Source organism: Merops nubicus, unplaced genomic scaffold (genome assembly GCF_000691845.1).
Source record: "Merops nubicus isolate BGI_N331 unplaced genomic scaffold, ASM69184v1 scaffold19444, whole genome shotgun sequence".
NCBI lineage: Eukaryota > Metazoa > Chordata > Aves > Coraciiformes > Meropidae > Merops > Merops nubicus.
This window is the reverse complement of record NW_008606435.1, coordinates 23,436-39,310: the sequence shown is the minus strand read 5'-3', so window position 1 is coordinate 39,310 and position 15,875 is coordinate 23,436. Positions and strand designations below refer to the sequence as shown.

Below are 15,875 nucleotides of genomic sequence, written 5' to 3'. Positions count from 1 at the left end.
CTGATGTTATTACCAAGAAAAGTTTTGATATTAATAGAAGAAACATTGTCTGATAATGACTATGCTCTTTGTGATTGTAAACAGTACTTATTCCTGACTTTTCAATAGTCTGATAGCAAAAAGGCTTGACACTGATAAAATGAAGTGACAAAATCAGAGTTCGTTCATTCAGGAAGAATGGATAGGAAGTTAAGAAAGCTGGACTCATCAGTATACCATAACTAACAGAGCTCTTTGCTCTTCAAAAAAACCCAACCAAACAACAACAACAAAAAACACCAAAAAACAAACAAACAAACAAGCAAACCACCAAACCAAAAATCAAATCCAAAACCCAATTCTATTAGGTTTGCAGCTTGAAATCTGCTTTCTGCCAAAGTTATCAATGATATCAACGTTCCCCCAAATTACATTCCATTAAATTAATCATATCCTGGCCAGTTCCACTCTGGGCATCAAAGTTGAATCTGGAAATCATATCCTGAAGTGTGGCATGCAACTTATAATGCTTTGTGCTCCTTGGCAGACGAAACAGAAAACAGTCCCCCTCAGGAGGTGTACTGATGTGAGAGATGACACTGCGTGTGTTACATGCACCAATGGTTTTGTTGGTGCATCCAGCAGCTGAGGGGAAAAGATTCAACAGGTCTTGACAGGTTTCTGCAAAAAAAAAAAAAGTCTTGTCCAGAAAAGAAGACCCCTGAATCCCTAACTCTTCCCTTTTCTTACAGGTGAACCTTGAGGTTCAAGGACACTTGAGAGATCGTAGCTCCTGAACGCATGACTTCCCCCTGAGATTAGAAGAAAGCCATGGGGAAAGACAAGAAAGATGAGGGGGCTGTCTTTCTGAGGAAAAAGATAACTTTGCTGAGGGCTTTCTCACTCCTCATCGGCAGCATGGTTGGCAGTGGCATCTTTATCTCCCCAAAAGGAGTACTGAAAAACTCCGGCAGCGTGGGTTTCTCCCTGGTTGTTTGGTTTGCCTGTGGGCTCCTCTCAATGTTTGGTGAGTGGTGAGTTTTGTCAGCCTTTGCTTAAGCACCTGGGAGGTAAGGGGAGCAAGAACATTTTTATGTATGAGAAGTCAGGAAAAGAATAAACCAAAAATTCTCAGTTCCTGCTGCAACAGAAACAAAGGCTTAGCAAGCCTGGAGGGGTCACCAGGGGTCTCTAGTTCAGATGGTTCCTCTGGAGTGACAGAGAAAAACCCAGCACATATGGTCTGTGAATCTGAAATCATGTGCAAGGCCAGGGCAGAGAAGTGACAATGACTGCAGATAGAGATGCCATGGTCTCTACCAGGAAAGCTGGGAGAAAATGTGGGGACTCATTCTATAAGGTGGAAGGGAGATGTAGGTATCTGAATGGCACTTGTGTGTCCAAGGGCTGTACAGAACTTCTCATAGATGCTGTGGAAAGGGCAAGAAGTGACAGTCTTAATATGCCGTAAGAGATCCCCTTTCTGTTGGTGAGGATGGAGAAACACTTGAGCAGCTTGCCTGGGGAGCTGCAGAGTATCCACCAGCCAGGAGTGGGTGCCTGAGTGTCTGTCAGAAATGGTTTGGGGTATGTCTGATGCTGCCTTGGAGCAGGAGATGGAGCAGATCGGTCCTGCTTTCTGTGTTTTACACTTGGCTTGGTTTTGGCAAAGGGTTGACTCTTTGATGAGTTTCATTCTAGTTCGTCTGAAGTAATGTAGCTCTTAAAGTTATGATGGATAAAAATATATAGCTTTTAGTTTGCTTCATTAACTGTATAAGATCACTATCTTGGAAATGCTGAAAAGGTGCTGTTAGGAGAACTGCAAGATCTCTTGGCTCTGGGGAGAAATCTGATATTTTTTTAATTGGCTGACTTTAAAGTCTTCTGTCATAACTTAGGGAAAAATATCCCAAATAACCAAAAGAAAGGAGAAAAACTCCATCTGGAAAAAACTCCCATATTTTGGCACTGTGACAAGTTTAGAAATTGAGACATTCAGTGTTAATATGGAAACAAGTGTGGTTCTTGCTCTTAGCGTATTTCCACCACTATTTCACACTGCAGCCGATGTGTGGTTGTTTGACAAATGATATACTTTTGCTTAATGAAAATATTAAAATATAAGGTAAGCATGGCGTTTGTTTTGGCTGAGGAGAGCGATAAATGGGAACGTGTGTGCTGATGACACAGCCCAAGCTCTAGGCTTGGAAAGGTTTCTCTTTCTGTTGCATCCTTTGGTAGACTCTGCTGGAAGAGCCTCAGGAGTCTCTTTATCAAGTTACTGTGTTTTGTAGCCAAATTTGTTGGTTTGTTCTCTTTTATCAGCTTGATGACCTCACCTGATCGACCTCACCTGATCATTTCTTTGACACTTTTTTTTTTTTTTGCAGTACATTAGAGGCATGATTTCTTCTGAGCTGTTTTCTTTCAAGTATGGCATTTATACAAGTCCCATAGCATGAGTTCAGCACAGCACTTAAACACATGCTTGAAGCCTGTAGAGAGACCCACTGGAATAAACGACATGAGGTGCCTGCTTGTATTCAGCACTTTGAACGGGGATTCTGCATGAATTTGCCAACAGAGAGAAAAATTGAGGTCCTTGTCACTGGCATGACCCAAATATGGCATGATCGCCACAGGACTTGGAGGCATGGCCATATCACCTCTGGGTTCCTCTGTGCTCTGCCTCCACAGCCACTTGGTCTGGGCAAAGAAGTAAATAGCACAGCTAGAGATGGTCTTACTCCACAGTTGCATCCCAAGAGTGCTCAGCCCCATGGCAAGGAGAGCTGTACTCAAGGGAAAGAAGTGGTTTATGATTTCTTTTGGTGAACAAAAGTTGTTTAATCTAGCAAGTGAATCCAGTGTCAGCAGGGCTTAAGATTCGTTCTTAGGCACGTTCCAATGGCATGATGGATGGTTTTATAGAGAAAACACAGATGGGATATTTTAGTTTTGGCATAGGCATAGGCATAATGATTTCTCTCCATTTGCTGGAAAGTTTTAAGCTGTCCTCTCCAGCACACCTCTCCCAGGGTTTCTCCTTGTGCCCTGGTGCAGGGGCAGGGAAGTGCAGAGGCACTGGTCAAGGCAGGAGCAGGCAGTCCCCAGGTCTGTCAGAGCACTCGTGTGAATGTGTGAGAAGAGACCGACTGAGGCTCTCATGTGGATGCTCCCCTTGCTTTGCACAACCAGGGCCATGTTTCGCTCTGGTGGCCGTTCTTCCCTCTCTGAGGAGATGCCCTTCCAGGTCTTCTCTCTGGTGCCTTTGAATGAAGCAGGGGATTTCTGTGAACGTGCAAGAGGAGACAGGAACATGGCCTGTGATCAAAAATATGACTGGAGTGACCAGTTCAGCCATGACCTGTCAGCTGAGCTGGTGTAACTGCCTTGCAAGCACCATTTCACCAGTCTAACTGTGAGAAGTGAGAACTCAAACCTCCAGGACATTTGTCAAATGCAGCTTAGTGCAAGGTTCCTATCACACACCCTTCCACATAACTTCTGTGGAAAAGTTTTATAGTTAACCAGAAAATGGAGAATTACTTTCCTTCTGACAGAAAAGCCAATTACTTCAAAACTAACTTCAAAACACTGTAGCACAATAAACTACAGAAAAGCAGTTCTGCTGAACTCCTTTTTCTTCATCTAATTCACTGCTTTTTAAAAACAGATTCATTCAATCTCTGGAAAGTTACAGAGAAAAGAGAAAAATCCATGTGATGATTTACTCAGTGCATTTCTACCTGAACTTTTTCAGGTGCCTTGTGTTATGCAGAGCTTGGAACAAGAATCACCAAATCTGGAGGACATTATATATACATTTTGGAGACACTAGGGCCCCTGCCAAGTTTCTTATTCCTGTGGGCAGAGTTTTTTGCTATCAGGTAAGAGATTTTTTTTGTTTTGTTTTGTTTGCCTTTTGCTGGATGCTGTGATGATTTAAAAACCCAAAATTTACAGCGCCAGGTAACAGTCTAAGCAGTTTGTAAAGGAAAGAGTAGAAACAATCTGAACAACTTTTAAAGATTTTGCAGTGATAAAAGGAAGAAGGCATAATGAGTAAATAGATACAAACGTTCAATGCAATAAAGAATATCTTTCTTCTCTGGCGTCATCCAAAAGCCATGGTATTTTTCAGAGACTGACAATATATGCCAGATATATTTCAGATCTTCTGTTTTCTTTGTGAAACTTTTTTGGATTCTCCTGGGGAGACAACTTTCTGGCTTAGCCCTGAGTTAAATAATATTTTTTTAAAAATTGTAAATTACTCATTTTTTAACTTTAAAAGAAAGTCTTGACCTCTCAGTAACCTGTGTCCTTCCTTTAAACCAAGATGAATCAGTTCATATGAACCATGCTGACATTGCTCAGTCTGATTAATCTCAACGTTTGCTTTTGTGTTGGGAATTAATCTTTATGCAGCATGGGATTTTTAACCCATTTACTGAGAAAATCCTATGAAAAAGACTCTACAGGAATCCACAAGCAAACTTCCCCCTCGCCCGAGTTTTGTGCAGTTTTTACATCGTGCCATTTTTTGGGAATCTGCAGACTATAGTTTGTGCTTTATTCTCCCCACCAGGCCTGCCAACAGTGCTGTGGTTTCTTTGGCATTTGGTCGCTACATGCTGGAACCATTTTTTGCCCCCTGCACAGCCCCTGTCCCTGCTGTGAAGCTCGTGTCTCTCCTGGGGTACTGTAAGTACCAACTTCTACAGGACTGCCATTCTCTGAGCCTCTCTGCCCTGGACCAGGGGCACTTATGGGTTGTTATCTTCTGGGATAACTGTGAGATTGGGGCTCCCTCTTACCTCCTTGGTCACCCAAAGCTTCCTGATCCAAGTCTCTGTTGTGGACCATTATATTCTCCAAGAAGGGGAAAGGGCCTCCTTGTTGGCCAGCTGGAGCCCTAGGTTGGGGGGGATCGTGCCAAGTACAGGAGTAGAAACTCTTAATGTACAATTGTGCAAATGCCACCCAGGTTGCGGGCATAAGGCTCAAAGTTCTGGACTCCTTGCCTAGTGCACTCAGCCTGTGAAACTGTTCTGCCTGCTCCAGGCTGGTATGAACTGGCACAGGGGTTGCTGTGAAAGGGGCTGCTGAGACGTGCCTGAAAACTCACACCTCCCCTCTAGGCAGGCATGGACCTCCTGACAGAACCAGGTTCCTGGTCCCTCTTAAGACTGTTACTCAGCTTCTCCTTCAAATACCATACACTGGGCCACACCTGTAATGTTTCCTGACATCTCTCACCCTGAGCAGCCTCTCTGTAAAGATGCGATCCACTCCCCAGCATCCCTAGAGCAGGGAGTGCTGCTGTGTTTTTTCCTGCATGCATTGAGCATGGGCTACAGCTGTAGCAGCGTGGTTTCCTCTCCAGACATGGTCCTCACCCTCAACTCTTGGAGCGTCACCTGGAGTGCCCGGCTGCAGACGGCTCTCTCCGTTGTCAAACTCCTGGCCCTTGCACTCATCATCGTGCCAGGGATGATGCTGCTGGCCGAGGGTAGGTGTGCTGCTGCGTGGCTGAGGGAGGGTGCTCAACATGTCCTTCTGCCACGGCTGTTATCGATCCCTAGCGATAAGCGTGGGACTCGAGGAGCTTCCTCTGCCTTCATGCTGGGTGTGAATTACCTGGGCGCTGAGACCAGGGCAATTGGCACTAAGCTGCAGCATTGCATGGGGCTGAGGCACCTGGCTCAGCTGGGCTTTCTCCAAAACTGAGCGAGTCTCAGTGCCTCAGGCTGTGAGAGCCTGCCCGAGGTCACACAGGCACCTTCCTCGGCAGACAATCTTCCTTTGGTGTCAGACTGTCCTGTTTTCAGCATGGCTCAAAATCCTTCCAAAGCAGCACAAAGTTGATTGACATCAGAAACGTGTGACAGCATCCTGGGGTGACCTCAGCCAGTCACAGCTGTGTAATGAGTTACCAGCTCTCAGCTGAGCCCTGGTAACTGCATCTCTAACCTTTCTGTGGCTTAAGCTCATGGTTTTTAATTGAGATGGGCAGTAACTTGGTTAAACTTACAATGGCCTTGTGAAGGATTGCACACTCGGATCCAGACTGGGGAAAAAAACACCTGCCAGCAGTATCTTTTGGAAATGGTGCGAGAGCATTGGCTTTAATCCACGCCTCAGTTTATAGAAAAGCCCAAGGCATTACCACTTAAGGGATGAAGCCTGCTCCCTCTTCATACTATTACATTCCCCTGCAGAGAATACAGCACAGGCAGGAGGCTCCACGTTCATGTTTCATTCTGCTCTCTGGAGCTGGCTCTTTTGAACATGCAAATATCCACTTGGGCTGACAGCGCTTCTGAACTGCAGAATTGCCCTGCAGCTAGAAACCCTGACCCATTATTGTTACGAATGCCTTCAAATGGCAATCTGGAACCCTGGCACCAGTCCTCTGGTGAGGAGGATAAGTGCCAGTGACATCTGGAGGGAGAATTCACTGAGAGACCTCAATATGACAGGTTGTATTTAATGTGACTCATGGGGGACTGGGAATTACTCATTAATGTATTGCAGACAATAAATCCTCTTTATGCACCGTCACTTATCGGGAATCATCTTAGAACATAAAAAGACACCCCAATAGGCCAACTCACATATTTTGATTTAGTTTTCTTCAAATCTGTTTTCCTTTTTTTTTTTTTTTTTTTTTTTTGCTTAAAAAACAGTTCCGTGTTTTATATTCTGCTTTCCTGATTCCCCTGCCTTGTTCCACTTTTTTCGTTACGCTCTTGTCCTTTCCTCTGCCGTCACCTTCCCTTTGCCTCAGGTTTGTTTTAGAGACTTGCTGGGCCGGTGTTTCAAACCAAAATACCCAAATCTTGTCACAGGGCTCCTTGAAGAGGCACCTCCATAGAAGTGGCCTGACTGTCTCGATGTACTCCATGCCATTTCATCCCTTTCCCAGTGAAGCCCAACTAGGCCAGCTTTTACTTTTAAAGACACTTCAATATAGAGAACTGAATATAGACGTGGAACCAAACCTTGAGAGATTTGGATTTGAAAATATTGGAAACACAACTCCCTTTGACTGTGTTTTTTATTGGTCTTGCTTTGAATAAGAGGCCATTAGGTGTTTCTTCCTTCCCCAGATTTTTTTTTAGTTAGATAAAATATGGTTCACATCAAAAATCCTGACTTGGATTTTTTTGGGGTTTTTTTGATTGTTATTTCAAACAGAGTACTTTTAGGAAAACTGTGGAACTTGGTCAAATGGGCTCTCTCTCTGAACACCTCTTCTTGTCAGATCTTGTTTGCTTTGCCCTCTCTGTCCACAGTTCCTGGTCCTGCGGGTGAGCGGCGGTGGCTGGCAGAGGTGGTGGGCAGGGAGCGTGCCTGGAGCAGAGGGCCAGGCTTGTGGTTCCAGCTCCCTGCTCCCGCTTCCTCCTCCGCCTCGGTTCCCATGCTCCAGCCAGTGTGGGGCTGGGGTCAGTGCTCTGGCAGTGGGATCAGGAGGGAGCACAGTGAGAGCCCAATTAGCCGCCTCACTGTCTGCACCACATCAAAGAGGAGTGTGCATCCAGCTGCTTGGGAGGGGAAGAGGGAGGTCAACCTGGTGAATTAATTTTGGGCCTAAATAAAGGACAAGACATCTTGGGTTCTCTCATCTCCATGATCTGCCGTTCCCACAGCAGGCTCTGTCAGAAACAGAACCAGCTGCTGCCATTGCCCTTCCTGAAATGCCTCCTGTAGCTGAACGAGGGACAGATATGTTCTGTTTGTGAGGTGAATGCGTCAGCACAGTGCTGTAATTTAAAGCAGTGAGACAAATCTGAACATCTGGCTCCAAGGTAGATGGACTCAGACTCCACAAACACCATTTCCAAGTCTGGGCAAGAAGTCCAAGGGATGTTCTTCCATGGGAAGGAAGCCAGTCTCTGACATTTGCCTGGTTGTTATCCATTTGTCCATGGTCTGTGCCCATTGTTTATCTTTTCTGTAGGCCACACCGAAAACTTCCAGGATGCTTTTGACAGACAGTCACTGGTTTTGGATAAGATGCCCCTGGCTTTTTACGCAGGCATGTTCGCATATTCAGGCTGGTAGGTGTGACGGGAGAGTCCTCCGTGGGCAGCAGACCAGTGTCCAAGACATGGCTCAATCTCTCTCCCTGTCTCTTCCCTCTGTTCAGGTTTCAGGCCAGCTTTGTGCGTGAAGAGTTGGTCAGACCTGAACGGTAAGTCCGGGAAGAAGTAATCTTGTATTACTGGCCTCTGGGGTACTACAGCTTTCCCAAACACAACATGGGAGGAAATAAGTTTGTGGGTTCACCTAAGTAATGTCAGCTGCAATCTGCAGTAATACTGTACACAATAAGGGATAACAGCTTGGTTTTTGTGTGCCTCTCTCCCCCTTCCTTGTAGAAACATCCCTCTGGCTGTCATCGTGTCTGTGATCACGGTAATAGTGGGGTACATGCTCACCAACATCTCCTATTACACGGTCCTGGGAACGCAAGACGTTCTGGCTTCTCCTGCTGTGGCTGTGGTGAGTCATTGCCCCTGTTGTTATCTGCCTTCAGCGTGTCAGCTTATGCTGAAGGGGTGGCCATGGCTTCAGGGATGGTTTTTCTATAAAATGCTTTACTGCTTTTTTGTTTCTCTGGACTATTGGGTAACAGTAACTTCTAGTCTCACTTAAGGGATAATGAAAAACAACCTGCAGATGACAGTAGAAAGGGCAAGATTTATGAGTTATATTTTACTCCTTCAATGGAGGAAGTTTCCTTTCCTTTGAAACTGATGTCTAGAGATCACCATGTTCCTAAAGCTACACTTGCTGTTCCTCCAGAGCTTCGTGCAGCGAGCCTTCAAAAGCCTGATCTCTGTGGTCCCTGTCCTTGTTGCACTGTCCTGCTTTGGAACCATGAATGGAGGAATCTTCACATTTTCAAGGTCACATCCCAAAGAATTTTTTTCATCTTTTGGGTTACTACATCAGAGGGAAGCACCAGTGACTTGTGCAACTGCCCACCCACACAATGGCATTATAACCACTCTTGTGGGAAAACTTATGGACACCCAGAATGTCAACTACAGGATGATTGCTGTTGGCTAAGAGCCTACACTTTCTATTTCTGTCCAGGTCCAAACTTTGGATTTTTATCTTCTCCCCAAACCCTTCAGTTTAAATCGCGAGTTTAAAGAGAAATGTCAATATTTCTGGTGAACTAGAGGCTTTGTTGATGTTGGCAGCTGCTCAGTGAGATCGAGTCTTCTTTCACTGGGTTCACCCAGCCGCTCTGCTGCGGGGCACAGGATTCCTGTGCTGTGAGGATCTCTGGCCAAAGGCAAACACTCCCTCGAGGACTTTGCTTCAAGGTCAGAGAAATGTTATCAGGGACAGGCTATTCCTAAAGCAACAGCTAAGCCTCAACAAGTCTTGTTGTAGCAATAAGACAAACTTTGTTCCATGGAACATTTATCTTGATAGCTTCACTGGTACACTACACTGCATGCCCTTATGAGAGCCTTGAAATTAGAGAAGAGAGCAGAGCTCACAGAGAAGCACATTGTGCTGGTTGTGAGGAGCTGAGCGAACACTCTGAAGCCACTTCTTCTTCACAGCTTTGATTGCAAATGGAAAAATCAGTTAATATGAAAAGGATGTTTCATAGCATGAAAGCTAATGAGTTATTTGATCTACTACCATGACGTCCTGTATTAAATACAGGTGCAGAGAATCCTCCCCGTTAGCTCCTCTAGTGGTTTCCTTTGAGGATAAGAAGTCCCCAGGCAGCACAGAGGTTCTGCATGTCCCTGTCACCGGCTTTTCCCCCATCCTGGCACCATTACCATAATCCCTGCATAAAGGCCATATAAACAACGATGGGGCCTCCCTGGCTGCTGGCCAGCCACACCCCTGCAAAACCACAGAGACAGCAATAAAACCAGCTTTACACTCCTGCCCCAGCTGCTTTGGGCCTTGCTCCAGCCCAGCTGATATTCTGGCATGGTTTATTTGTGGATATTAAATTTATAAAATTGAATGCAATGCCTTCTCCCTAATTGCCCTTTCATGGGTCCAAGGGGGGATGGAGGCAAGGAGCTCTCTGCTGTAATTTTGTAGCTGGTCTTGTGAGTAACTGGCCTCTCAGCAGTACACCAAACTATATTTTCCAATGGCTGGCCAGAGGATTGAAAATCCTCTATTATTTGTGGAAATTGCACTTTATTTTTAGATCTATACATATTTAAATATATTTATATATGCATAAATACAGACATCAAGACTGACGAATCCCTTTTATAAACTCACCAGCCTCTCTTACAAAAGAATCAAAGTTCGTGACCCTTCCACTTCCTGCTGGACAGATTAATCCCTTCTCCGATGGCTAGAAATTTTCTTGCTTCTGTTTCCAGCCTGAATTCATTTATGGTCAGTTTGGACTTGCCCAAAGGTCTCTGCTAATGGGCCACCCAAGGGGATGTTGTCAGTGGTCCTGCTGGTGGGCTCTGTACTGCGTTGAGCTAACTGGTCCTGGGAGAGCTATGGGAACTCAACACTGGGTTTTTCTTCTAAATGTCCCAAAAGTGCAGTGAAAGGCAGACCTGTGCTGGGACAGAGGAGTGTCGTGTGGTCTCAGGTCATTCCAGTGACTGAGCTTCTCATTTCTAATCTGTATGTGGGATGCTAATGCATAGGGCTCCCTGTCTTTTCCTAGGACTTTGTTTGTGGCTTCCAGGGAAGGACAGTGGCCTCCTCTCTTCTCCATGATCCACATTCGAAGGCATACACCCCTTCCTGCTGTCATGTTAATGGTAAGGAGATCTGGCTGTGTGACATGACCTGGAGAAGCTGAGGAGTTTTAAAGGGTATTGAGACACTAAGCCTCTGAAAAGTAAAGACGGTGGAATACTGGAAATGACTATGAAGCATTAAGTCCCCTTGTGCCAGCAGTGGAGTCTAAGCTCACTGCCTCGAAGTCTCTGCCTTAGAACTTTGGATACATTTTTTAAAAGTACTGTCCCTACCATCTGCCACAGTTGCTGCTTGATACTGTGCTATGAAAAGACCTCTGCCAGACTCTGGCTATTTGGAAAACTGAAATCACAGGTGTGGTGGAAATGCAGGGCACAAGTATTTGCAGAGGTGCTCTGAGGTTTGGGTTTGGGTTTTTTGGTTAGTGTGTATGTTTGGATTTTTTTCTGGCAATGGTCCAGCTCCATCCTAACTGTGCTGTCTCTTGCAGCTTGGCTGACCTGCTTAAAACTTAGCAGGTATCTTTGTAGGCAGCCTTTGTACCAGCAGTGTAGTTTTTTTTTCATCATGCAGTGTAGGTTTTAATTGCCCTGCCTAGGATATAGAGCATCAAAGATGCTGTTGATTTTGAAAAGATTTTTTACAGGTGCTTTCTGTAGTATACTAGAATAGTGCACTTAGGCCTTTTGCCTTCAGTGTGTGACATGGTTTTGTAAAGACCTCTGAATTAGTGAGACTGTAGAGTAGCTGCCTGTGATTGCAGGGGTGCTGGAGGAGGTCATCCATATTACCCTTTTTAGTCCAAGGACCATAGTAAGGCTTTAATGACTGTATCTCATCTTCATAATGCTCAGTTCCCTTTGGTTACTGCCATGGTCTGTATCGGAGACATCTACCATCTAATGAACTTCTTCAGCTTTTCCCGATGGCTCTTCATAGGATTAGCCACCCTTGGGCTCATTATCCATCGCCACCGCCACCCAGAGCTGCACAGCCCGTTCAAGGTAACGCATGGCATGTATTGAGCAGTCAGGAATGGGCAGGCTTGTCATTTCTCTTTCTTATTTGAATAATTATTTCTATTTATTTTGTTTCTATTTATTCTATTATTCTATTTAGTTGGAGTATTATGTGGCCATGGTTGCCTTTGAGGTCTAAAGGGTCTTGATCCCTATTACTTAGTAAGGCACGTTGGGGATCTCCTGAAATGGACTGATGTGCCTGAACAGCCAGATGTGGTAAATCCTACACAGCCAGTTCTACATAGTGTCACCAGTTTTATCTGTAAGATGGCAGCTGGCTCCAGGGCATGGAGGTTCAGGCTGGGAACAGGGAGATGTGCAGAAGGCAGTTCCCACATTCATCTCTCGTGGGCTCCAAGGAAGGACCCTTGCCTGGATGTTATTTCCGTGATAAGTCTCAGCTCTAGCTGAGAAGCAGGAGGATGTCAGGCTTAGGGGAAAAGAGCGTGGCCAGAGGGATCCTGGGACCAGACCTGACTTCAGGGAAATCACTTGCTGGCACAAAAGTATTGTGTAGTGCAAAGCAGCTTGTGTGCAACTACTGCTGCTGCAGGCTCTGAGGGTGTGCGCAGTGCATACTTGAGTGCCACAAAGTGCAGGATGCCTTGTCCTCTCATGCTGTTCCTTGGCATCCAGCTGGACCCCTTGAGTGGCCCTTCTCATGCTGATGAGTGCTGGGATCCTCTTTGTGTTTGTGAGGGAAGCTGGATTTGGTGCTGGAGCAGCTTTCATGTGCTCAGGGCACCTTTCCTGCTGCCAGATAACGTGCAGAGAGCATTTGGCCAGGGCAGTGCTCGAGGCATGCACAGTTTGTTCCTGCCTGCAGTCGTGCCTGTGCAGTGCTTCCAGCCAGCTCCTGGGGAGGAGAAGGAGACCTTTGAGGCCACCGGCACTGGGCGGCTAATCTCGAGAACCTCAGGAGGCAGAAACATTTCCCACAGCTCCCAGGGCTCCTCCCTGAGCATCACGAGGCCTGATGTGAAGTTAGGGATGGTTTTTCTTTTCGGTCTTTGCTGGAGACAGCATGTTTAGCAGCGAGCTTGAAGCCTCCCAGTTTGTTGGCTGGCTGCACTCGTGTACTCACCCAGAAACAGAGTTTAAACAAGTTTTCTCTTTTTCTCTTAAACCAAGCTTCTCAGGGAAAGTTTATTAGTGGATAGTACTAGTGCTGTCTTCACTTGCTGAGATTTTGCCCCATTTTGTTTTAGACAGTGATTTAGGCTTTTAACTGTTCCTAAAGACAGTTTAAGGGAGGGAGATGCTTCACTTTTGATCAGTTTGGTTGAGATTCCCCGCCCCCTCCCCCGCCCCGCCCCTGTTTTTTTAACCACTTGAAGACCAAATTCCATTATCTCCTAGAAGGAACGTGTGTGTGCAGGTGATGTGGGCATGTGCTGCGCTCTAGTGGTCAGATGCAGGTTGTCTTCTGCCACTAGCTATGGAGAACAAGAATCATAAAATACACGCCTTTGCGCTAGCTAGTACTTCTCTCCTATAACATTTTGAGTTAAAAATGGTGAGAAAACACCGGTACGAGGAGGAAGCAGACCTCTCACACACCTCTCAAGCCGGTGTTCAGCATGAATGTGTGCACACAGGAGAGCCTGGCAGTGGATGCTCTCCTGGAGAGATAGCAAGAGCACCTAACTTTGGTGGCTGTATGGCTGCCAACACTAGAGCAACTGTTCTTTTCCAGCTCGGCATGGTCAGCATCCTAAATAGGATCTCTGTTACTGGAAAATAGATTGTCACTCTAGATGAAACCAGCAGGTCCTTCATTCTATCAGCCATGGTGAGGAGTAACTTCTCTGGGGCTGAATTCAAAGACTGAGGGAATGTTTCATAGTTTTATTATTGAATGTATTCTTATGATTTAGTGACCAAATAACCTAGATGAATTGGTTCATCCGACAGGTTAAGGCTGAAGTGCTGACTGCTGCTTTGGTCTTTCACTGGGGTGTTGTTGAAGTTCATGCTCTTGATGCAGGTGCTATGGAGGTAGGGAGTCTATTTTATCCTTTTTGGGCCACTATAAGTCTCAGGCAAGCTGGTAGCAGGTCAAAATGAGTCATGAGTTTTATAACTAACAAATACTTTGACTCAAAGTGCTGCTTCTACTCTTGGCTCCGGATTTTCCACCATCAGTTGCCACAGGTGGCAAGTAGGTACATGTGTACGTGCGTGTGCAGGAGGAGTACATACAGAGAGCAGGGACACGTAGGTGACTTTTCCTCCTGCTTGGCTTCCAGTTGCAGGCGAGGTTTACGCTTTGATGCACAGGGATATAGGAGACAAGCCCCTCACAGGGCACACTGGGGACCAAAGTTGGTGTGAGTCAATTTTTGTTCTTTGTGTTCTACTTTTTTTGCAAGCGATTGCACAGGAGTCTACTGTGAGTGCAGCCGTGCAGCTGTATGGTTTTCCTCATCTTCTCTAAGATGGAGAAGTGAATACAGTGTGTGCTGGCACACATGGAGGCTGATTTGCTACAGCCATCAGTTTTGCCTGAGAGTCTTCTGCACTCTTTTTTTTTTGCAGGTTCCCCTGTTTATTCCTGTCTCTTTTACCATCATCTGCCTCTTCACAGTGGCAATGTCTTTCTACTCAGACCCTGTGAACATCAGCATCGGATGCATCATGGTTTTAAGCGGTTTTCCAGTCTACTACCTCATAATCCACAGGCAAATGTCAAGTCATTGCCGTAGCCCGTTTTGTAAGTATGCATTTGAGGTTCAGTATTCTAGAGCTAGACAGGCTCAGGGATGGGGATGTTGGTTTCTTCTCAGGGCTCATCTCTAGTGCAAATTGCTCTGTGAACCAGCAGATCTCATGAAACCTAAATCATTACCCCTGGCACCCCTTCAATGGCTTTCCCAAGAATCAGCCTCTGCATCCGAAGAGATGAGGGGTAGGCTGTGCTGTGGGTGGTTGACAGCCAGGCATGGTTTCTGTCTGCCTGGCTTGTGAAGGTACTGATAAGCCAGCTTAATGCTTTTTTTTTTAAAAAAAAAAGGCGGAGCTGAGGTCTACTAACAGGGGGAACAGGGAGTATTGCTTTTGCACCTCAGCCTTGGTTTCTACTAAACTTTCTCATGTCTTTTGGATCACTGCTTCTCAGTCAAATTTGTCTGACAAGATCAAAAGTTAGAATGGAGAGACTGACAGGCAGACACTGTAATTTTGTGTGCACAAACATACTTTCTGAAAGGCTGGGAAGAAAACCATAGGAAAAGACAGTGCTGCCCAAGAGCTGTCTATTTGGTGAAGAGGCCAGGGTGGTTTTGGGTAGACATGAAATACATCTCCACTGCATGCAATGTTTAGCACAGATTTCCTTTGGGTGTAGCCCTGGTCACATGATAATCTCGGAAACAAGAGCTCAGTTTTGAGTTTAATTTACAATTTCAGTCCTACATCTTGTTTTCTTTTGATCTGATATTGGGCTGATGTGTATCAGTAACCGCTGAATAGAAGACATCGTGCAGCAAGTAAGGAAGCAGACTGATCTGCTAACAAAGTGCTCCAACCATCAGTTCTGATTTCTCAGCCATATCTCCAGGTTTCCTCTGGACTAAACTTTCTTACTTTTTTTGCCCTCTTTCAGATTATCTTACACACAAACTACAGTTACTGCTGGAAGTAGTCCAACAAGAAATCAAGACTTACTGAGAAAACCATCAGAACTCACAGGAGAAGATAAAACCTACTTTATTCTGTTTCTGATACTTTTGATTCTACCAAAAGCAGGCCATGCTCTAATTTCAATCGTGGCAAATGAGGATGAGTCTGAACCAAAACCTTGCTGCAAGTGTTCCTAAGCTTGCCAGTTGGGATTGGGATGAGCATGTCAGATCTGTTTCTGGCCTTCTCTTTTTTAGCAGAACAATCTAGTTCTCTGAAATGAACTTGCTTTTGCCTGTAGTGTGTCTTTGAAACCAAGATCCTAATTTTGCAGCCTAGTCCAATCTTCAGTAAAATACTCTGTGTTTATATATATATACATACACTATTTTTTTAATTTCTTAACTTGGCAAATAGTGGAAAGGAGCATGTTGCAGAACTTAGAGTCCAATGCATGGAACACAAATGCAGGTTTCAAACTGAAGTGTTGTAGTAGCCATGCTGTGGACAAGCATTACGAGGTGA

At 45.4% G+C, this 15,875-nt stretch overlaps 1 protein-coding gene across 1 annotated transcript; it reads left to right on the top strand.

Annotated features, from left to right (window-relative positions):
* Positions 1–810: 810 nt before the first annotated feature.
* Positions 811–15,474, top strand: LOC103772320 (cystine/glutamate transporter-like). The gene is made up of 12 exons (XM_008939648.1): positions 811–1,006; positions 3,746–3,872; positions 4,574–4,689; positions 5,372–5,497; positions 7,949–8,048; positions 8,138–8,182; positions 8,370–8,493; positions 8,797–8,900; positions 10,670–10,766; positions 11,562–11,711; positions 14,268–14,442; positions 15,334–15,474. Exons 1-12 carry the CDS (start codon positions 811–813, stop codon positions 15,396–15,398), a joined length of 1,425 nt encoding a protein of 474 aa, XP_008937896.1. The 3' UTR covers positions 15,399–15,474.
* The last annotated feature ends 401 nt before the right edge of the window (positions 15,475–15,875 follow it).

What these genes read in the sequence shown, in the direction of transcription:
- LOC103772320 (XM_008939648.1), top strand. Translation starts at nt 811, where the DNA reads ATGGGGAAAGACAAGAAAGATGAGGGGGCTGTCTTTCTGAGGAAAAAG. An exon ending in AGCTGCACAGCCCGTTCAAG is followed by an intron (nt 11,712 to 14,267) that starts GTAACGCATGGC and finishes TTTTTTTTGCAG; the next exon opens with GTTCCCCTGTTTATTCCTGT. An exon ending in TCATTGCCGTAGCCCGTTTT is followed by an intron (nt 14,443 to 15,333) that starts GTAAGTATGCAT and finishes GCCCTCTTTCAG; the next exon opens with ATTATCTTACACACAAACTA.